Here is a 22,701-nt window from a genome sequence, read left to right as displayed (position 1 = left end):
TGTTTCTGATTCAGTTCCAAATATACCTTTGAACATATAATGTGACACAGAAGTCACAGAACAGAAATCTGTTGCAGACAGGAATGGGATTTGCAACGCTAGCAGTGACAAAGCAGGTGAATGAATTTTGGCAGAGGACAGTGCAGGCATGCTTGTTCCAAGTGTGTCCTGGAGAAATTCAGAGTATTTTTGTGCAAGCAGTAAGATTCAGTACAGAAGCATCCTGCTACTGAAAAAAACAAGTATTTTTATGTGTTTCTGGAGCCACAAGTAAATAAGAGCAGTGCATTAATTGGAAGTATTTGTAAACACAGAATATATGAATATGCATGTCTCCAAGAGCATCCCTGTTGCTTCAAGAGACACAAATAGGAGATTTTAGGATATGCATGTAAAATACAGCAGTTATTACAACTGGTAACAAAAATCCATTAAAAGCCTGCAGGATTATCAAACTGTTTTCCTCTCCATTGTTTAAGTCCAATCCCTGATTTACTCACAATTTTCATTGTGAGTAAATCAGCAGGCCAATAAAATATGTTGTCTCCTACATGTTAAGTCACTACACCAAAATGACAAATTCACTCAGCAGGTGAAACACTATTGCACAGCTGAACTTGTTTTCTAATTCATACATGGAAAAAACTCAATAAAGCTAAAACTCCAGATCTCTCATGCAAGAGAATTTGATTCCAAGGCTGTTGGACAGATACAAGTGCCGCACGTCAGCCTGAGATGTGCAAGTTATGCCAGAGCAGTTCAGCAGGTAGGCAGTGAAAGTTAGAATCCATCTGATCTGATGTGTGATAATACTCAGGAGCACGTAGAAATTTGGAACTTCATCTCTTACCTCTTCACTGGAGCAAGGTTGTTTTAAAAATCATTTCTCCCTATGCTGCAGATTGTAGAGCAATGTCTAGAATAGCTGCTTGGTGTTTGTTCCCTTGCTAACCTTTCGTGTCTGGACAAACTAGTTGCTTGCTTCCCTTTTTAACACTTTTATGATTTTGCTCCTTTCCAGTGGTTGGCAGGAAGCATAATTACTGTCTGTCTTTACTTGCTGTAAACAACATCCAGAGTTTGAATGGCACCACCCCAGTATTCTAAACCATGTTGGCCCTGCATGTACTTGATCCTCAGGAGGCACTTGCCTGACTCACTCCTTGAAGTCATACCTTTGCTAAGGACTCCACATACACTCCTGCACAGCAGAGTACTCTCTCACACAGTGCACCTCGTGGGCCAGTTCTTATTAGATGTGACAGTGACATGGCTCACCAGAGGGCAAGTGTCCCAGCTCCATAAAATAGTGCTATTCATCTTAAACCATGGGGTCTTGCTCAGAGCCCTCTGCAGACTTCCCTTAAAGGACTCTAGGTTAACTTAAGGGATTCACAAAGATTTAGGAATCAAATCTGTTATCCTCCTGGGAAAATGGCTATCCCTGACCTACAGCTAAAGGAATGGCACCAAAGGAAGAAGTAACTTTTCAAACTGCACAGATATTCGCTGACAGAATGGGAAGACAGAAATCCCAAATCCCAGCCCCAGGCATTAGCTTAGTATTATAGAGAAAATGTTTGCAATGCCTGGCCTTCAGACAGTCTCTGCCAGAGAGGAAATGCGCGTTTGGAATCAGGCAGGCACAAGATACTGAGCAACAGGTTCCAACTGTAGGGAAACCAAATGGTTCAGAATATTTTTGATAGGAGGAAAAGTGACAAATCCCATAAATGAACTTGACTTGATTTCAGGGATCCAGAAGCAAGGCAAGGATAAGAAAAGGGTCAACCCAGAGATAAAAGATACCCCATTACTGCAGGAGTGCATATGGTGAATCAGATCTCATTTATCAGCAGCCAATTCACAGAAAGGCTTATAATTTCACTTTCTTTGCTTTTGATTCTTATTCAAGCAGCCACAGGGCAAGAATGACCAAACCCAACATACCTCATCAGCTAACTCCAGGAGTTATCAGTCCAGTCAGGGAGAACATCCCCTTGTTCCCATCAACCACTAGCTGGCACCACTGACTTTTACAGGGTTTCTTACCAAAATGGGGATCCCTGCAGAATGGCTTTGCTTTTCTGCAAAAATACAGAACTGGATATACAGTTCAGCTTCAGTGGAACATTTCAGGGAGTACTGACTACCTGTATTGCCTGAACAATTTAGTTTCTGCCGCCTTTTCTCCATCTAAAAAAAATTTAAAAAGATACCTACATTCCTCATAACAGCACAGGGAGATAGAGAGAAAGGGAATGTTCTCCAAAGTACTTCCTGTACTTAGTCAAGGATTAAGTAATCATTCTGTGCACAGTTACAGCAGTGTCTCCACAGAGGGAAACACTACACAGTCTGTGTGTCATACTGCTCCTACCTCTGACAAGAAATAAATCCATAAAGAACAAGCCAGGAGGTTTTTCTGAAGCTCCCATGTTCTCCTTTAGCTCAGTCACTGTCTGGGACTGTACATCTTCACTCACCAACTATCCTTCCAAGAACACGCATGAAAACCCTCAGGATCATCAGGGTTTCTAATTCCATGACACAGGGGAGCATACAAAGACATAAGTTGTACAGGAATAAAACAGGTATCTTGATAACATCATTAGCTGGTTAAAGGGCAAGACAGGATCCTGTGGTTTGGCTGGACTGGAGCCAGATCATCTACTCAGCTACCACCCAGACAGTTCCTGCTTGAGGATGCCTGTGTCTAACAGCCAGGAGTGGGTGGCACAGCACACAAGGGGCCAGCACTGCATGAGCTTGGAGCCCCAGTTCCAGTATCACAGCAAGAGAATCTGTAAATAAGGAAGGGAGAAGACACAAAGCAAAGGAGAGAAGAAAGAGGTTTTTAAAGAGCTTCTGTTCAGCAGCATCACTGTCTTTTATACCTTATTTCTATGTGCTTGAATTGTGAAATGGAAAGAAAACTAATCCAGATTCTGGAGTGGTGCAGTTGACACACCTGAAGGATGGGATACCATCCAGAGGGACACAGGCAGGCTCAAAGGTGGGCCCATGGGAACCACAGGCAGTTCAAGTGCAAGGTGTTGCTCATAGGTCAGGGCAGCCCCTAGTAACTATCCAAGCTGAGGGGCGAATAGATCAAGAGCAGCCCTGCCAAAAAGGAGCTGGGAGTGCTGGTGAATAGGAGGCTGGACATGACGCAGCAATGTGTGCTCACAGCCCAGAAAGCCAGCTGTGTCCTGGGCTGTATCCAAAGCAGCATGGCCAGCAGGGCAAGGGAGGGGATTCTACCCATCTCTTCCTCTCTCATGGGACCCCACCAGCAGTGCTGCATTCAGCTCTGGGGTCCCCAGCTCAGGACAGACATAGACCTGTTGGAGCAAGTGCAGAGGAGGCCACCAAACTGATTAAAGGGATGGAAAACCTCTCCTATGAGGAAAGACTGAGCAAACTGTGTTTTTTCATCCTGGAAAAGAAAAGGCTTTGGGGTGACCTAACTGTGGTTTTCCAGACCCTGAAGGGAGCCTACAAGAAAAATGGAGAGTGGATTTTTACAAGAGCAGGCAGTAACAGGACAAGGGATCCTTTAAAAAGGGGGAGTTGGTTTAGAACAGGTATTAAAAAAATATTCTTCACTGCAAGTGGGGTAAGGCACTGGAACAGGCTGCCCAGAGAAGCTGTGGGTGCCTCATCCCTGGAATTTTTCAAGACCAGGTTGGATGGAGCTCTGAGCAACCTGGTCTAGTGCAGCATGGGGGCTGGAACTACATGATTTTTAAGGTCCATTCCAACCCAGTTTATTCTATGATTCTATAAAAGACAAGGAAGTAATGGGTAGGAAAGAAAATTGCCAAGGTTCTACTGTGGCTGTAAGGTAGTATCCTAGGAATGGTACAGGGACACAAACTTATCCATCAAGAACAGCAGGTGAACTTGGCTGATGGAGAAATTTCATTTTGGATTGTTCTGGATTTATTCCAGCTCCAGCTCTACTGGATCTCATCATGTATTTAAAAGAAAAAGTGGTTTCCTTGATCCCCAGAGTATCTAAGCAAATGCTTTTAACGTGCCTTGCCAATAAACGTAATTGTAACAAAACCACTTTACTGTGATTCACTTGGAATAAATATGTATAGTTCCTGGATAAAAAAAGTAATTGCATGCAGAGAGGGAGTTAATACTCCTGTTCTGAATTCCTCCTTACAATAGTCTCATTTTCATTCTATCTGCACTGCATACCTCCTGAAGTCCTTCCTGTAAGGTCTCTGTAGCTGATTCAAATATGGCTGATGTGTATCTGAAGCTTAAATTGATTGACACTCTCTGTTACAATTAGAATGAATGTTTTAGCACTGCAATAGAGTGAACTCTGTGGTTTCAGTTAGTGCATTTTCACATGATTCTTTGGAAAAGCTGCCTACTGATGTGCACAAGCTTGTTAGATTAACCAAAAAAATTCAATCTTGAGGAACAGGCAGAGGTGAAACAATTACCTTAATTCCTTCAATCCTAAAGCCCAGGTTGGCACTAGAGCTGATGGTTTCTCTCCACTGCATGTACCGGGGTTTGGTGACAGCGTGCTGGGCGTTCTCTTCAGCTGTGGGAGCAAGAGGATCCACTTCAATCATTTTCTTGTACATGTCCTTCCGCAGCTTTGGTTTCTCTCGTGCCTTAGTCAACTCTTCCTCCAGGTATGTTCTGCAAACATCACATCCCAACACATCCTTAAGGACTTGCTCAGCATTTCTTTTTACAGCTCACAAACTGGCCTCAAGACATAACAACCAGGAAAATAAGCCTTATCATTGCCCCAGTTTTGCATACGGGGAAACCAAAGTACACAGAGCAATGACTGGCATATTTACTGTACACAGTACACAGGCATATTTAGTGAAACAGCCCCAGAAATCAGGAATTCTAATTCACTTCTTGTTCTAACTATGCCTTTACTTGCTGTTACAAGTTATGATTATTTCCTGGTTACAGAATTGGAGGAAGCTGAATTCCCACTGTGCCATGAAATAGAACTGCATTTTCACAGAACAGGTAGGAAAGATCACTTTTAATGAAATTTAAAAAAAAAAAATAGGGCTATTGAAGACTTACTGCATTCTCTCTCCTCAAAAAACTTTAAAACAGTCATGGGTAATTTTTTTAGGCCTCGGAAAGTTTAAGTTTTACTTAATGCACCTCAGTGAAAGACAGCATCACTCTTCATATAGAAAAAACTAGAGTAAAGCAGATTATCAGAGTAGTTCCAAACCAGAAGAGGTAACCAAGAACAGGAAGGTGAAGGGACACAGAACTTCCACATTTTGCTCCTATCACTCAATCTGTTAATCTGGTAGCCATTAGAAGAGCACTATCCATGTTTTCCAATTTCCACTAGATTCCTAAAGCTTGCACTTTGTCAAGTGCCTGAAGTTTACCTTCTTCATCACAGTGTAACAAACCAGGATGGCATTCAGGAGATGATGTCACTCACTGCCAGAATGTCACCTATTTTCAACAAAACGTGTATTGTTGCAAATCCTTCTCCTATTTCTTCTGAACATACCAGTTCAGAAGAACTGGTACATCTTTCTAATTAATTTAAAATTTTGCATCTATTTGAAAAGGCATATCTGTACTCCTGTAAGTAGAGTAACTAATTTATGACAATAACTCTTGAGCATCTGAGCTGACATCCCAGCTGAAAGATTACTATGACTGCTCAGACTTCTCTGTACTGTTACCTTACTCCAGGATCTCAACAAATCTCTCTCTCTTTGTTATGCTTAGATAGTATTTTTGATGTTTTTGTCTTAATCACAGACAATTAATGGAAAAGAGAGTGGGAACCTGGAGAACAAAGAGATGGCAACACCTCAAGATGTCAGAGTAGGGAAAGACAGGTCAGTCCTGAGCAAACGGTGGACTCTTTAAAGAAAAGATCAATACCAGCAAAGACTCATTCAAGCATTGGAAATGGGCTTTCACACTGCTATTCAGTCATTTGCATTGGGACATGGAAATTTTACTTTGTGAGACTTTCTGAATCACTGCATACACAAATATTCAATGAACTGGCAGTGAATAAATCATGCCGTTTTTTCCCACGTATTATCAGGCCACTGCAGAGAAGCTTTGTCTTAAATCACCCCTGAACACTTCTTGATGTGGATAGTTTTTAACAATATAGATCAGTTAGTTTCCAGAACCCTTGTACAAACTGGCAATCATGGGAGATACTGTCCTCAGGCTGTCCAAGGTGACCGTGAGCATGACCACATCTCTCCCTTCCTCCAAATGCAGAGAAAGTACATTCTCTTTCATTCACCCACCTGATCCCCATCTTGCAGTCCATCACACTCGGCCCTTCAAAATCGGTGAGCAAGTCATCCAGCTGGATGTAGCTCTCGCCATCTCTCTCCACCACACCATGGAAGCAAGGGACGCAGGAGCGTAGTGGATCTTTCATCAATCGCTCAAAACACTCCTTTTCATTCTCTGAGAAGCGTTTGAGAATCTTCCCACTATCAGCTGCCTTGAAATTCCCTAAAAAAAGAAAATCAAACACTTCCTGACAAGACTGACAAGCAAGAAAAAAGAGCCCCTTCCCCCACCATTCCAGTTTCATCAATCATAGCAGCAGTTAAAGATTTCCCCTGAAGAGAAGAGATAAGATGCTTTCCATAAAAAATAAAACCCACAAAACAAACAATTGTTAGCAGTGAAAGTCCGTTTGGATACATTCCCATGTCAGAATTTATGGCTTTAATGAGTGCAGTTGCTTCAGGCCTTTGGGCTGTTTGGATTTTTTTCCATACTAGTCTTTGTTAGGTTATTAAACAGTACTATACTTACTAAAATGCACAGGAAGAAGCCACAAGCCAGAATTCATCACTAATCCTCTGACAGGCTATTTTAAAGCTGCATAACACTGCCAGCACTGGCTTTGTCCTTAATCCTCACACAAGGTATGTACACCTGCTGAGCGTGTCCAGACAGAGGCAGTGCAGTCAATCAGTGATACCTGAACAGCCAGAAGCAGCCAGAAGCCAAGCACTGCCCTTTCCACACACACACACACTGTGACTGCGCCTGCGTCTGCCTGCAGGTACTGCCCCTCCTCTGGAAACCTGCTTATCTGCTAATGCCCTGCAGGTACAGCCTGGAGGGTGACTGTGCTTTTTACAGCCCTGTGTCTGAATGGTATCCAGCACAAATGACATCTGCAGAGGCCACAGTCAGTAGTAATCAGCCTCCACCTGACCAGAGTTTCCAAACACTCTCCTATCCTTGCAACCTGCCAACAGCATCTGAGGAAAGCGCACGTTTCACTCAGAGGCACCCTTTAACTGAGACAAAATGAATTGGGCACCAAAGTAGGAGCTTCATTAACCCTGGGGATAACATTCAACCTTTACCACAGCGGGATCCTTCAGCCATTGCAAACTGGTTCTTCCCTGACAAATCCTAGAACAGGCACTGCCTTGGCAAAAGGGTGGTAACAGCCCAGGCTCTAGTTCAGAAAAAAAACCTGTCATATCAGAGTAGAACAGCTGCAGAAAGGATGGATAAACCCAGCCACAGAACACTGCTAAAAGGAAACTGGAACAGTATCTCTCCTAATCAGCTTCTATTAAACTCTTAACTCTCCTCTTCCACCCTAATATATGTGTCTCCAGAAGGGTTATGATTACATGACCAGTGGCCTCACTCCACACAGACGAAGCCAGCTCCACACTTCTGTGACAAAAACTGCATTAAGACTGGATCATCTTGGCACTTTGTGTGATACAAATCAGACCCAACAACAACACTGTGCAAAATGCAGCTACTCAATTTCTAGGGCTCAGTAAATTTCTCAGCACAGCTTTGAAGTGCACCATATTAGGGCATCAGCATACACAGAGGTGGTTCACGTACTGCATTACAGCACGATGCAGCGTGGGTGCCTGCCCACATGTGTACTAATAAACCCCCACCAGCACTGCACAGGAATTATATGAAGCACGAGAGGCACAAACCTGATGACTTCTCTTTGTTGTTGTTCTGCCTTACAAATGAAAGTAAGCCTCCATCAGGAGCACACCTACCAGTTTTTACAGACACAAAACTAGAACTAACCAACTGAGCTGCTCCTTGCACTCGTACACTGAACAATGACAGACTCACAATGCAAACACATGGTCAACAAGGCAATTTTCCTATTTGTCTCCCACCCAAGGACCTACATTCAGATGAGGGGTTTGGAGTGAAACACTGTCCTTTCCAGGGCTGAAGTACATCCAGGAGTGGACAGTAATCCTTCCCCCTAGAGAACTAACTACTGGCTACTCAGTCAGGAAAAATGATCCCATACTGCAACCAAGGCACCAGACAGATTAGGGCTTTGGCTCCCCAACCTCTTGTTTCCCTCTGACAAGTATTTTACACATGTCACTTTACAAGCCTGGCCCTTCTCCAGAGTCTGACCATTGCTTCCCTGCTGATCTCATTATTCAGGCATATCACTTCCACTTCCCTATCCACACCACAACTGGATATTTTAGGTCACAGATTTGTGTGATATTGCCTGCTTCCTTTTTACCTGAAGGAAGGAAGGAAACAGAGAAAGACTGTTCTCCATGCTGCAGTCATCCTCACTCCAGAGACAAACACACTGAAGATAGCCCTCTCACCTGTATGCCCAGCCAGCTGCACCCATGAGTAGCGTTTCTTGAAGGGGCTGATGACTGGTAAGTTAACCATGGTTTTAATTGTATGCCATGCCTTTTTCTGGAAAAGAAAAGAAATCTTAAGTTGGGCAAAAGCTGAAATCCTGACACACCACAAATATATTACACAGCTTCATGCACATTGAATTGTTTCTCACTCATGTGTAAGTGCTCCAAGGCGGGACCACAAAACAAACACTATCATCATTGACGGAAAAATATGCACACAAACCCAAGAATGGACAAATAAAGATAACGCCCTGCCATACACAAGAAAGCTGCCTATAAGGAGGGAAAAAAAAAAGTCACACTGCACGTCACAGGCCTGTTCTTAGCCACACCTCGCCCTCTGTGAGTGAGTCACAGAGTATCGGACAGCAGATGCTGAACGAACACACACATGCACACAGACGCACATTTAAGTTTCCATGAGACATGCACATAAGCTGCTTGTCACTGTCAGCAACACTTCCTTTCCCAGAGAACTTCAGCATCGCCTCATGATTAGCAGCTTTCCCTGAGTCAGCAGGTAAATCCTTCTGGGACACCTGCACAGAAGGCGTATCTCGAGCTGGACATGGAGCTCACCCCGGTCCCTCAGCACCCACTGACAGCATGCTGTAGAACCTACTCCAGGTCACAAATTTTCCTACTCCCTCCCTCCTATCCCAAACCTGTTACTTTTTAACAAAGCTGGGCATTGCTCTGGCAACCTTTGGCTGCAGCTGCCTGGGTACCGCTGCAGGCAGACAGGGAAACAGAACAGCTGCTCACAAAGAGCCTCACAAAGAGCAGCTGAGTGCTCTGTCACAAAGGCAGGGGGGAAAAAAAAAGTAGAAAGTGAAAAAGTCAAACCCAGATGGGAGAGAACTACAGCCACCAATGTTCACGTTATAGTTGGAGGGATCCCCGAGTGCTTTACAAACAAGGAGAGCAGGCTGAGTTCTTCTATCACTAGAACATAACACACTGCTGGAGAAGGAAAATGGAGCTGCATTATACTTATGGCATGACAGCTTAGTGCTCGGGGGTTTTGTTGGGATCAGGTGTAGCTGGGGATTAGGCTGCACTTACAGAAGTGTTCATCAGTGGCTCAACTGGAAATCACCAAAATCAATGGGAAGTATTAATGTCACTGAAAACAAGTTCAGGTGCTTGCTCATCAGCTGGAAAATACACATTCAAAACAACTGTGTCTTCTCTAGCATGGACATTGATCTGAAGATTTAGATGCTTAGGATAAGCAATTTTTATTGTCTTCTACACTCTAAGTGTAAAACAGAAAATGTGAAATTGCAGGAAATGATAACACAGGCAAAATGTTGCACTCCAGATCACTCTCTGACCTGGCCACGCTTCCTTAAACTTATTAACTTGCACAACATTTCCTATAAGGTACCCTCCAGCAACAGTGGTCACCGTGTCAGGGCAAAACCCTGCAGTTATCTCTGATTGTATCAAGAACATATATGAAACCACAGACACAAGTGATTTTTTTTTAAGGATGTGCCTTCACAAGAAAGTATCAAGTAATGCCTCAAATTAAACTGACATAACAACAAAATTGCCATATGAGCATATCTACTCTGAAATGAGATTGCTTCTACCTATTAAACTTTGGGTTTTAATGGAGCTCAAGCTGAAATTAATTCACTCTTAGTCTAAAATTAGTTCACTCTTAGATATGTGCCCCATGCAGCAATGATACTTTTGAAAACGTACTATACCAGTGATAGGAAGCATCCAGAGAAATCCTGGATGTTTGAGAATTATGAAGATTCAGTTGCACTTATTAAAACTCCACAGATGTTACTAGCTCTAGCTAAACTCCAATTGCATAACTAACTTCTGCAGGATCATATGCTACATTATTTGGATTTCATATTTTTTCAAATTTGCCTTAAGCTGCTCCAGACTGCAGCCTTGCAGTGTTGAACAGTGACTTGTGTCTATTGCAGACCCAGCTGCTGTTCTGTGAGGATGAGAGAGACTCTTGAAGACCACTTAAACATGTCCATAGCCTCCTTCTGGTGGAAAGTGCAATGTAAATACTGTTTTTCAAGTAGCAAAGAAATTATTTTTGTCTAGTTTATCCGTGAGATTTCACTGATAGCAGAAGCTCTTCAAGCTACTGTGCTGTTTCTACTTCAGAAGGACAGAGCCACAAGTTATTTAAACAATAGTTGAAAAAAAAAACATTGTTTGAAGTAAGATGACCTCTTTGAATGTAGCGCCTACCAAAGATTTAGTTTTTTAGGATTCCAGACCAGCTTTTAGGGCAACTCTGGCTTTTCCTCATCCCTTAATCAGAAGTCAACATTGCTCCATAACTCTGCCATAAAGACCCCCACACATCAAAATGTTCCACTCCTAACAAACAGCATCCTGTCTCCCAGTGACTTGTCATACTGCTGCACGCATCAGTAACGAGAGGCACAGATTCTCAACCAATGCACATCAACTGTCAATGCTACATCACACTCCAGGGGCTCTCCTGCCTCCTCCCTCCCACCAAATGCTAAGCTGAAGCTTTTATTTGTACTGTGGGTGTGAAGGAGAGACAATGGGCCAAATTCAGCCCTAGCTCAAGTGGACTTTGGCTGCTTAGGTTACAGCTGCCTTGGAGGATGTTTAAGCTGCTCATCCAATAAACAGACACTGACAATTTTTATTTACCTTTTTTAATTTTAAATAATCTCTTCACAAACCTCTCCTCCCCCTCAAGACAGGGAAGCAGAAAGCTCAAGCTAGGAGGGAAAGGACTGCCTTCAGACCTGTACTGTGGGGAGTGTTGCCATCAGCAGGGGTTCAGCAGTTTCACCTTCCTCTACCTCAATTTCTAGTCTCCCAGCTCACTCAACCCAGGGTACAAATTGCCAGGATGCAAGCAGGGCTGCATGCTGGTAGAGCAGTGGTGTGAGTGGGAAGATGAAAACTTTGTGTGCTTGCTGTAGGAGGAATCATTCTCACTTCTATTTCTAAAGCTAGATCTCCTCTTCTTTGTTAGCAATGGCATTATGTGCTTTTCAAATCACTGCTTTATGCTGCCATGGCAAAGAGGGCTTCTACCACTGCCCATTTGCATTTGCAGCCTTATCTCCCTCTGCCCCTGTTTCTCCTAGATTCCTGCTCAGTCCTTGATTTTTTTTTTTTTTTTCTCTGCCTGGGTTTCTCCAAGACCTCACTTCTTCTAGATTCCCAGGAGAAAGTCAGGTATCTCTGTATTGTGTTTGCACTCAGGATTGTCTGAACTGACATCACTGATGCTGTTTTATATGCCTCAATATGCTCAAGAGTTTTCCAAGAGAAGAAGAAAGGCATACCAAAAGAGTCAAGAAGCAAACCTGAAAAACATTAACATTCTTAGACTCAGCACAGAAGTTACTCAATGTGAACTTTAACTGACACATGATATAAACCCCCTTAGCAATAAAAGGTGTGGGCCACTAAAGAGGGAAAAGCAAGTTTTCTGCCAGTGGGGCAGACCATATGACAGTCTGTGCCATGGCAAGTGTGCCCCTGGCAGCAAATGGACAAAACTTCAGGGAAGAGAATGGGAGAAGCAATTCATGCAATGCAGCCACAGTGCATGCAAAGGAACTGTGGTTTGGTGTCTGATCTGCTAGCTGGATTACTCTCTTGACTCACTTTCCTAAATTTAAGCACAGCTCTGAAGAGAAGCCCACATCCATGCAGCAGATGTGGAGACCTGCCCAGCGCACATGCAGACAAGATGCTGCCTGGATGAGGTATTCCCATCTATTCCACCCTGGATAAAGGTGGCTGCTGCCATCATGTCTATCCATTAAGGGAAAGCAAAGAGCAGCAGTAACCCAGCACCACTGGTTTATGTGAGCTCACTTCTCTCCAGACCTTTTCTCATGATAATCACACAACTTCACACACAACCAGTGTTCAGAGGCACAGCCATGATGAGCCTGCACAAATACACCAGAGGACTCACCTGATGAAAATCCACTGAACTCTCTGGGAGGCAGTTCACCCATTTGAAGGTGTTTGGCCTCAGACCCCACTGCTGCCAAGAGTAAGAGCTACCAGGCTTCCCTGAAACCCTCCCACCACTGCAGGACAAGAGCTGCAACAGCCTAACAAGCAAGCTCACTGAAGAGATTGGTGCAAACTCCCTGAATTGGATGGGATTTTTTAGTTGTTACTGTTGTTTTACAGGCAGTACAGAACAACTAGCATCTCTCTGAGCATATGATGAATTCCTCAGGAACAGGAGAGCCACTCTAATTCCTAAAGGCAAGGTGGATAGGGACCTGAATGCTCCTCTGCTGTTCTATGGAAAAACAAATAAAATCTCTCACTTATTTAAGGGTAAAAATAAAACAATAGTATCTCAGTTCTGTGAATGTCTGAAACACATGTAACTACCCTCAGGCAAGAAATGACAAACAGGTAACATACATTAGAATTAGTTTCACTTAGGACTTTTCAGCAATTACAATAATTAAAAACATCAGTCACATCTAAATTAGGAATCGTTGGGGGAATAAGAAAAACCTTTTCTTCAGAAAAATGAAGTAATTCAGCTTTCATAATTCTAGCATATTACTTGAAACTATAATGAGTTGAAGAACAAAAGAACACTAAAATTCAATATAAATCAACAGGGTCTTTAAAAATATCCATGATTCCATCAGCAGCAGAGTGGAGGTGTAGTTTCTTGCCTAAATCATCATGGAGCTGCTAAATCATCATGGAAATTTTGATAGGTGACTGTAAACAATGACCCTTGAATCATTTTATGGGGTAAATTCCAGCCATTTCTTTACCCAAGATCCTGTTGTCTTTTTTTTGTCTTTTGTTTTTGTGCATAACACAAAGCCTACATAAGAAAGCTATTATGACAGCAAGAAACAAAAGGATAATGAGAAATTTTTTTAGTAATCCTTTTTTTTTTTCAAGAAGGCTTTAAGAAAGAGTACTTAATTGTCAGTCATCATTATCTACTGTTCTCTTAAAGTCTTTACATCATTTAGGCTAAATTCTGTCACTCTGGGACATGGGGGCTGAAATCTAATCCGTAACTCTGCTTGCCACTGCCTACTCAGTGTCTCACCAACTCCTAGAAGGAACAAAGTTCCTCCACAGGGACTTAGAAAACTATAATTACCAAAAAGTTACTATGTGCATTTCAGAGCAATCCTGTAAGAGCCATGTGCCCAAAATGCAGGAGCACAGAGCAACCCCTTGCCCAGGGATCTTGGCCAACATAGGGAGCAGTGGGCACATGAGAAGGTGATGTGTTGGCCTCTTTTGGGGCACAGTAACCACAACAGTGTCTGGAAAAGTAAAAAGTGTCTGGGAACTCATCAGACCAGTCAAAGGCTGGAACTGCCTTCAATGAGGCCCAAAAATAATACCAAGAATTACTAAACTGGGTACCAGTTATGACTTATCCAGGCACAGAATTAGTCATTCTCCAGCAGCTCACCTTTCTGCTGGGTTGGCTTTTTTGCCCCTCTTCTCTTCCTTCCTGGTCACACACTAGCACCACATTACTCTGAGTGACACAACAAATCCTCAGGAGGTCCACAATATTACTCACACAGGTGTCTTAGATATCAGCGTGAGCAGCTGGTCTCTTTCTGTTCATAACTGTTTCTTTTAAACTCTGTATCTTTTACAGTTTTATCATTGCTTCACAGAATGGGTCAGGTTGGAGGGGACCACAGTGGTTCCTTTGGTCCAACCTCTCTGCCCCAGCAGGGTCATTCTAGAGTACGTGGCACAGGACTGCATCCAGATGGTTCTGGACTATCTCCAGTGGAGGAAACTTCACAACCTTTCTGAGCAACCTGTTCCAGTGCTTGGCCACCTGCAGAAGTTTTGCCTCCTATTTGGGTGAAACTTGCTGTGCTTCAGTTTCTGCTCATTGCCTCTTGTCCTGTTACGTGGCTCCACTGCAGAGCCTGGCTCCATCCTCTGACACCCTCCCTTCAGATACTGATAGACATTGATGAGGTGCCCTCTCATTTTTCTCTTTTTGAGGCTGAACAGGCCCAGCTTCCTCAGCCTTTCCTCGTAAGAGTTGCTTCAGTCTCCTAATCCTCTTCAAAGCCCTTCTCTGGACCTGCTCCAGGAGCTCCATGTCTCCCTTGTATTGAGGAGCACAGTTGCAGCCTCACAAGGGCTAAGCAGAAGGGTCGAATAATTTCCCTAGACCTGCTGGCAAAGCTCTTCCTAATGCATTCCAGGATACCATTGGCCTTCTTGGCCTTCAGTTTTACTTTTTATATACACTTTTTTAACTTTTACATACATTTACTTAAAATGTTTTCTAAAACCTCTCTGTTAATTTTATTTACAAAACCCTTGACTGCTTTTTCACCATAGTTTATTAAAACTGAAATCTGTTTGAAAGCCAATTTGTTTTCCTAATTATTTATGCCATTTTATTCAATTATTTAAATAATTTAGAAAATCAAAATAATATATTTGTTCTCTTCTTTCACTACTTCTGACTGCCACTTTATTTGAATTGGCTTTGACCTGACATGTTGGACCTACACAGGTAAAGAACTTAAATGTGGGTCTAAAGCTATTAACCATATTATTTTAATGGACTAAACCTAGCCAAAACAAAACTTTCTTTTCATCTGTTTCAACACAGTCAATACTTGCCACTACTACAAAAAGCTTCCATAAGAAATAATTTTGAGCAAATCACAACCAAGAAAATTACTGGCCTAATTTAATTACTGAGTAATTAGATCTGCTTCTTTCTCTGTGTGAATGTAGTCAATAACAATGGCACTATAACTACAATCTACTATTACCACATAACACTTAAGCAAAGCATCCACTGCTTTGTCAAAATCACAATACTCTACCAAGAAAAGTTGTTATCTGCACAATTTCCCCAAACCAAAGACTGTTCCATGGGTGCAGCTTCCCAGCAGCCAGTTTCAAAGGTTATTAGGGATTTCATTTTCTCAAGGAGTATAGTTCTGGGACAGTTCAGCATATGGTTTCACCTCATGGAGAGAGCCGAGGATCTGAGTGATGTTATATAAGGAAAAAAAAACTAAAAAGATAGTGAGAGTTGCTGAGCAACACAGTATCTTTCCGGTTACAGTCACAAAATTTGCCTATCAAGGGATTCTGGTTTTGAGTTCTTTCAGTTTGAGGCCTAGTGTAGTTGTTTTTGCAGATATGAAACAGGCAGGCAGTCATCTTGGTCAGATCCAGATCCTGAACCAGCTGACATTTTTATGCCAAATGTAAGGAAAACAAAATTATCCTCAGTGTTTCTTCTAGTAATATGCGTACACATAAAAATGCATACGTATTTGTGCATGCTTTTAAAATACCTAAAGCATACAGTAAAAGCCTTTGACTGCAGATGATCAAAATTCCATTACTTTTTAAAATAATTATCCAGACTATAACAAGTCCTAGGCTTGGGATCATCTGGTACGTGAAGAAACTTAGAACACCTTACAAGACACGGAACAAGCGAGGCATACGTGACATTTTTACTGTATTTGTGGGGAGAAATACAACTGAAATATCCACAAAGGTTCTGTGTAGGGAAGCAAGGTGCAAGATTTTCCCATAGCTAAAACAAAAATGCCCCAAACAACGACAGCAAATCCCTGAATTTACCACAGAAGGCACTTTATACTTTCAGCAGCCAGTTTCTGTGCTCTTGCCCCCTATTAAATGTTCCTGGAATCCTCAAGCTCAGGAGATTCTTGCTGCCAAGTCTACTACCCACTTGGCTGAATCAGACATGAATCACAAATCGAGACAAAGATCTCAATGGGTGGGAGGTGAAAGAGCAAGTTAAGTAGGAGAATGCTCCCCAAACGTATGTGAGTGAACCCTCACACACCTCTGTCACTGAGCTTCTGAGTGCAACACTTAACTCAGCTCCCAAGGCAGGCTGAGGCTCCTACAGCAACTCACTCAGCCCCACTGTTACCACATTTCACCTTCTCCTGGTGCTGGGCAGGAAACAGGTTCCTGAGGCACCACACACGGATCCACAGAGGAGTCAGTGCCTCCAACTAGACAAAAAGCAGTTTGGGGCCAGGATGCTGCGTTAGGATAACTGCACAATGATCCTGGCCCAGAGCCTGGGGCTGCGAGCACCAGCTTTAGACAGACTGTGCCCGAGAGGCAACAGCATCGTTCTGCACACTGAGATCTATGCCCATCAATGCCCACTGATAATGTGGCCAAATCACAGCAAATGGCCTTCTGCCAGGGAAGCTGTGCTACTTCAAATGCTGTCAGCAGCTGCTCAAGGAATACAGTGTAACCACATCCCTGGTCAAGGATATCCCTGAGCCCTCTCCACCTACTGGATGCCTTGGCAGCCCTGCACCTAAGTTCCCAAGGGAATTTAAAGCTCCCTGTTTTATCACAAAGTTGATCTTCCCGTGCTGTAGGAGTGCCAGCTGGAGCTGTAAGACTGATAATCAACAGCAAGGGAGAACATGCACTCCTAAAGAGCAGCAGTTTGCATGCCACACAAGCAACCTCCTGATCAGCACCTCTCATCAGACTACCAGGCAAGAACACACCTTCAACTCTCCCTGCCTCTCCTTCACCCTCCAGCCTCCAACCTCAGAGAAGAAACAGTGCTTAGCCTGTTCTTAGCCCTTGATGCTTCTGGCTTTGCACTCAGCCATGGGTGAGGGCCACAGCTGCTCAACCAGCATTTGGCAGGTGGATCCTCTGACTGCAGGGTTTCCATTTCCTGTTTGTGCTGCACTCAGGATGGGCTGGGCTAAATCTTCGGAGTCATGAGAAACACTTAATGCAATGAGCAGAAACAACACTGCAAGTCAGAAGCCTCAGGTTCCTGTGTTTTCTCCCCTGTGGTGCCTCACCATGCAGTGAGATGAACACCTAATTTGGTTTTGCTACTCTTTAGGATACGGGGTAAGCCTGCTGGGTGTTCATTATGTCTGGACTAAAGGAAGAAGTGAAGGTAAGAGAAATGGATGGTCAGTATCAGACTCAATTACTAGGAGCACAAAATCCCATGTCCCACTCCATAGCTGGATTCTACTTGTACAGTCCAGGAGCAGTTCCCCTCTAAATCAGAGGAAAATTAACTACAAAGAAGCAAAAGCCTTGTTTGCCCTCCTGCAAAGAGCATCAAGAGCCACAATCTGCTGACTGTTCTGCAGGGATCTATGTGGGCATTTTGTTTCTGGTTATTAAGAGTTGAAATTTCTGCAACCTCTACATTATTCCCGGGCCAAAAGACAAAATAATAAAGTTAGATGGCTTCAGAGGTGCCTTGTCACAAGGGTTTCCTTCTTTTATCTCACAGATATGTTGTAAAAGCTGATGCTGTTGTTTGAAAGACAGATTTTAATTCAACAAGAATAAATGTTTTCTGTTCGAAGGGATACTAAACTGTCTGCCTTCCATAGCAGGTATTAAATATGGCCACTATCCCTATTTTCACAGCTTGTGGTCTGCTCTGAAAGACACTGGGTCTCTAACAGGATGGAGCTCTGCTACCTGTCCCTACTGAGCACAGGAAAGCTGAATCAATGACATTCTGCTCCTACCAGGGCTCTGCCAGAACATCAGGCTTGCTGTAAGCTGAAATGTTACTATCCAAGAAGTAAATGGAAAGTTTCTCACTACAAGAAAGTTGACTCAGAGCCCAAACATTCAAGATTTATTCAGGCTGTCCATCACCCAGAACAGATATGTGGTAAATCAAACATCACTTTAGCAGATGGTGTGGCAGAAGGAAAGAAATCTTTCTTAACCTCCAAAACAACTGCAGTTAAAATATTCAGAAACAGTCTAGCAATTTGACAGTTCTCTGCCTGTCTTCTACATCTCAAGGGTCACTGACTGACATCTCCAGTCATGAGAAGGGGACATCTAGAAAGACAACACTCTTTGCAGGATAAAATAAGCCCGACATCCTATCAGGTAGGACACAGAATTATCAGCTCCAAACAGGGTGAATATCTGGGAATACTTAAAACCCAACAGATCCACATTTCTCTGTGCACAGACCAATAAATAGTTTTAGCCCAAAACGTAATCACAACTTGTTAAGGCGCAAACTTGTCATTTGTGAACTGTGCATGACCTCAAATCCAAATGTACTACAAGTGCCAATCAGTTTAAATCAGGTGTGGTTTCTGTGTAACATCAAGGGAGGCTGTGTTCTGGCAAGAAGCCAGGAAATAACTTCAATAAGCTAATCTCCCCTGAGTGAACTCGGGAAGGAAGCTGAGCATGTGCTTCATCTCATTTGCAATGGTGGTGCAGTCTGTTACCTGGAGACACAGCTCTATCCTGCCTGCCCAGCAGCTCAGGGCTAGGCACTCCACCACCTTAACATCCCACGGACTCAAGAGGCCACAGCGGAACCTCCGGTCTGAACAAAGAGAAATAAAGAAAATTTTAATGCTTATCCTTTCTTCCACTTCCCTATTTGCCAGAAACCACTACCATCCAACAGGAATTGCAAAACTGTTTTCTACTAGTTGGTAAAGATCCCTCTCTTTCTATTCCCAGCAGTTTGGGTGAGTGGACACCTGTAGAAAGCTGACCTTGCTTTCAGCACATCCTCGCCTAACAGCCCCAGAAACTGCATCCCACACAACTTTGAGATTCTGCCTGAAAGAAATGTAACAGCAGAAGACTCTTGTACTGTAATTAATTTTTTTCTATAGGAAAGGACAGGAAGTACAAGTTCCTGCATGTATATATCTACATGCATACAGAGAGGTTACTGATAGATATTGATTTTTAAAATGTTTTTATGTAACTTTTCCTTCCTACCAAGATAATTCAGCTTCTAACATCCTAAACTGTCAGACACTCACTTGCAAAAGATCTCAGCAAATTCCACTGCTTCAATATGGAATCTAGGTCCAGATATGTGCCCTTTCTCTGCTCCAGTTCCCACAACTGCAGGTCATAACAACTCTACCTCAGAACACTGTCGAATAATTTAAGTCATTAGTGCTTGTAAACTAAATTAGAGGCACTCAAATAAGACAGCCAAGTACTCAAATAAGCAGCAATTTAGTGTTAAGTGAAAAGGATTATGAGAGTCTAAAAACATGTCATGTAAAAAACAGACCACACATATACTGGTAGCAGTTTGCCAAATGCTCCTCCACCTATCACAAGACAAAGTCCAGTACTCCACCTCTCCTGCCTTGTCTCCTCTGAACTGCCTCTTCCATTATCCTCTAAGGAAGCATAAGGAGTTACTGCCTCACCTGCAGTGCACTGCACTGTTCAAACAGGGCCCACCCCTAGCAATGGAATGCAAGTGTCAACATGCAACAGGCACTGCTACTGAGCGGGTGTGGTGTTTACCTAGGGGAAAGCCACATCCTTCAACCGCTTTAATAACTCCAAGCTTCAACACAGTATAACTCTGAGAGTATTCCAAACCACTCTGTCAAAAGGATTTTGAAACAAACAAACAAAAAATAACAATCCCAACCAAACAAAAACCCATGCTCCTATTAATGGAATGTGGCAATGATTAAGAAACCCGTAATTCTATGGAAATTAGGACTCTTCACCTTATCCCGTTGGAGCGAGAGGCTTACAAGGTTTGTTTTCGATGCAAACCTAAGATTAGAGAAACTCTTCCTTCTCCAAGTCAGCCCTAAGAACTATGTAAGGAATACAGAGAAAAGATGACTTCTCCCTTGAGCAAAACTACAGGATCAAAAGATAATTTCTGTTAACTGAACAACATAAGAGAAGTGAGTTGAATTCCTCCTCTGTATCAGTAGCAGCTAGCCCCAGAGACAAGGGGTTATTTAAGATTTTAATTTCCATAATGTAGCCTTAAGAAAGAGAATCAAATTCAAACCTTACATAAGCATGAGTGACTCAACTGAAGACTGAAACTGAAACAAGGCATCTGTCTTCCTGAAGAGTTGTGGGTGTTTGAACAATAGCAAATGTGTTTTGTGGAGCATGCTTCCTCTGCCCGGAAGGTGAACGTGTGTTCACCATCAGGATACTGGAGATCCCACCTTTGTAGAAGCATAAACATCAATTGCCAATTGCTAAGATGCAAACTCACCTAAAAATAAAGTAAAATAAACAGGGTGTAGTTTATAAGGACAATTTATCTACCAAAATTATTATCTCATGGTAAAAGAGATTTAAAAACCCCCATAAAACTTCAAAGAACTTCATACTGTTGGCTCCTAGCAACAGAACTGCAAGCCACACTCCCATATCTTGCACAACCACCTACACCAGCCTCCTGATATATGGACCAAGCAGCAGCTTCTGTGCCACGTTGGACATGCATGGGTAGCAAAACCCAAGAGCAACCAATATCAATTTAGCAGGGCTCAACAAAGAGAAGACAGACATTTGAAATGTCATCTGCAGATGGGTGATGACCCACACTGGACTCAGGGGAACAGGCCACGCAGAGAAGTTACTTCACAAGACAAGACTGATTTTGCTGCCCATCTATTCTTTTTCTTGAAGAATGCAATGTAAAAAGAATATTGGTGATTTTGCTACATTCATCCTACAGTCCCATACAGGATTGTTTCCTGCAAAATCAGAGGACTGAAAAGGCAGACTAGGATTGAGACACAGAACTCTAGAAGTGGACATATTTCTAGAGATGAGGCGGAAAATCCCAATGGATAAATAGGGACAGAGAACACATGATTAATTATCTGTCACTCCAGTTTTAATATGAGTTGGAATGAAAAATCATAATCAGGGCATCAGCCAGTCCTATTACTGGAGAAAGACTTGGAGACTGTTGGCATAGTGATTAACTATCACTGGACTGTTACAGAGCTCAGGACTTGCTCCCTTTCTTGGCGTCTTTGCTGAAAGCAAGTAATTTTCTGTGGTCTTGCTATAAATTTTGGGAAAACAACTCATGAAACTCTTATAGGGGCCTGATTAGTGCCCAAACCCAAGCACCTGAGAGTCCCTTTAAAATCCTTTCATAGGTTTTTCAACAGAATGGCAGGATCTGTCCTGAAATGAGTACCTCAGGATTTAATTGCTTACTCCTTCTGGGTTAGTACAAAGAAGGCAAAAAGGTTCCTTATTTAAATGCCACAGAGCAAGACCATACAAACTGTACCAAATTATCAGCTCAAAATTCTGATACTCAACATTTGCACTATGAAAAGTGAGAGCTGATGCAGAGGAAGGTTTCTGAGGTTCTTCAGATTATATTTTCCTCTGAACAAAGCTGACCTTTTGTGGGGTCAGCGGCGCCGTCCCTACAGACCATACACGGGTGGCAAAGGAGGGAGTCCACACCAAGCAGAGCTTATCATCATTAGAATATTCAGGTCAAGTGCACTTAGCCAACAACCCACTCAAACCCTGCACAAGATAACAGCTGATCTGCATGCAAAAACACTGTTCACACAGATTTTTATCCTTTCTGCTGCATCACATAAGCAGAATGACGGAGAAGAGTACAAAAGCCATACAGACTTTTCTAGCTCTGCCTCTTTCAGAGGGTCCCAAAACCCAGATTTCCTGCACAACCAGCAAAGCACCAATGCACATGAATTCTTTATATGTGTTTCATTCTCTGGCGATTTGCTGTAAGTTAACCACCTCAAAAAAGAGCTAAAACTCTTTGGTTTGCTTCAGGCTGAACAACTCTAACAAAAACTTTAGCTGTTTCCAAGGCTAGAAAGAGATTCATATTACCCCACTAGAAAATTTCCAGTGAATCCTCTGAAAAGCTTTTTAACCTTGAATTTGGAGGAAGGAACCTGAAATCTAGGAAGAGGAGTGTTTTCAAAGCAGGAGTAAGCAATGTGAGGAGCAGAAGTCAACCTGACAAAGCCTGGCAAATTGTAAGAACCTCAAGTTAATTTGCAGTAGACTCTCATTAGTATTTAATTACCTTCTGTGGAGACTGCTTGGCACAGCAGAAACAAGGGATCAGTGTAGCTCAGCTGTGAGGGATGTGTTCAGCCACGCACAAGAGGGGAGCTTGAGAGGGCCCAGCTGTGCACCAGGCAGCTGTGAACTAGGCTTTCCC

At 42.9% G+C, this 22,701-nt stretch overlaps 1 protein-coding gene across 2 annotated transcripts in view; it reads right to left on the bottom strand.

Moving 5' to 3' along the window:
- The window catches only part of ITPKA (inositol-trisphosphate 3-kinase A), a 39,501-nt gene that overhangs the window by 6,816 nt on the left and 9,984 nt on the right, over positions 1-22,701 (bottom strand). For both annotated transcript variants that reach the window (XM_050974848.1, XM_009102447.4), the window contains 3 exons: positions 8,640-8,736; positions 6,297-6,510; positions 4,467-4,671 (listed from right to left, as the gene is read on the bottom strand). In XM_050974848.1, the coding sequence (XP_050830805.1) occupies positions 4,467-4,671; positions 6,297-6,510; positions 8,640-8,736 (516 nt within the window). The remainder of the gene's footprint in view (positions 1-4,466; positions 4,672-6,296; positions 6,511-8,639; positions 8,737-22,701) is intronic.

The sequence above is a fragment of the Serinus canaria genome, chromosome 5 (genome assembly GCF_022539315.1).
Source record: "Serinus canaria isolate serCan28SL12 chromosome 5, serCan2020, whole genome shotgun sequence".
Lineage (NCBI taxonomy): Eukaryota > Metazoa > Chordata > Aves > Passeriformes > Fringillidae > Serinus > Serinus canaria.
Note: the sequence above shows the minus strand (reverse complement) of the source record. Positions and strands in the feature narration are given on the sequence as shown.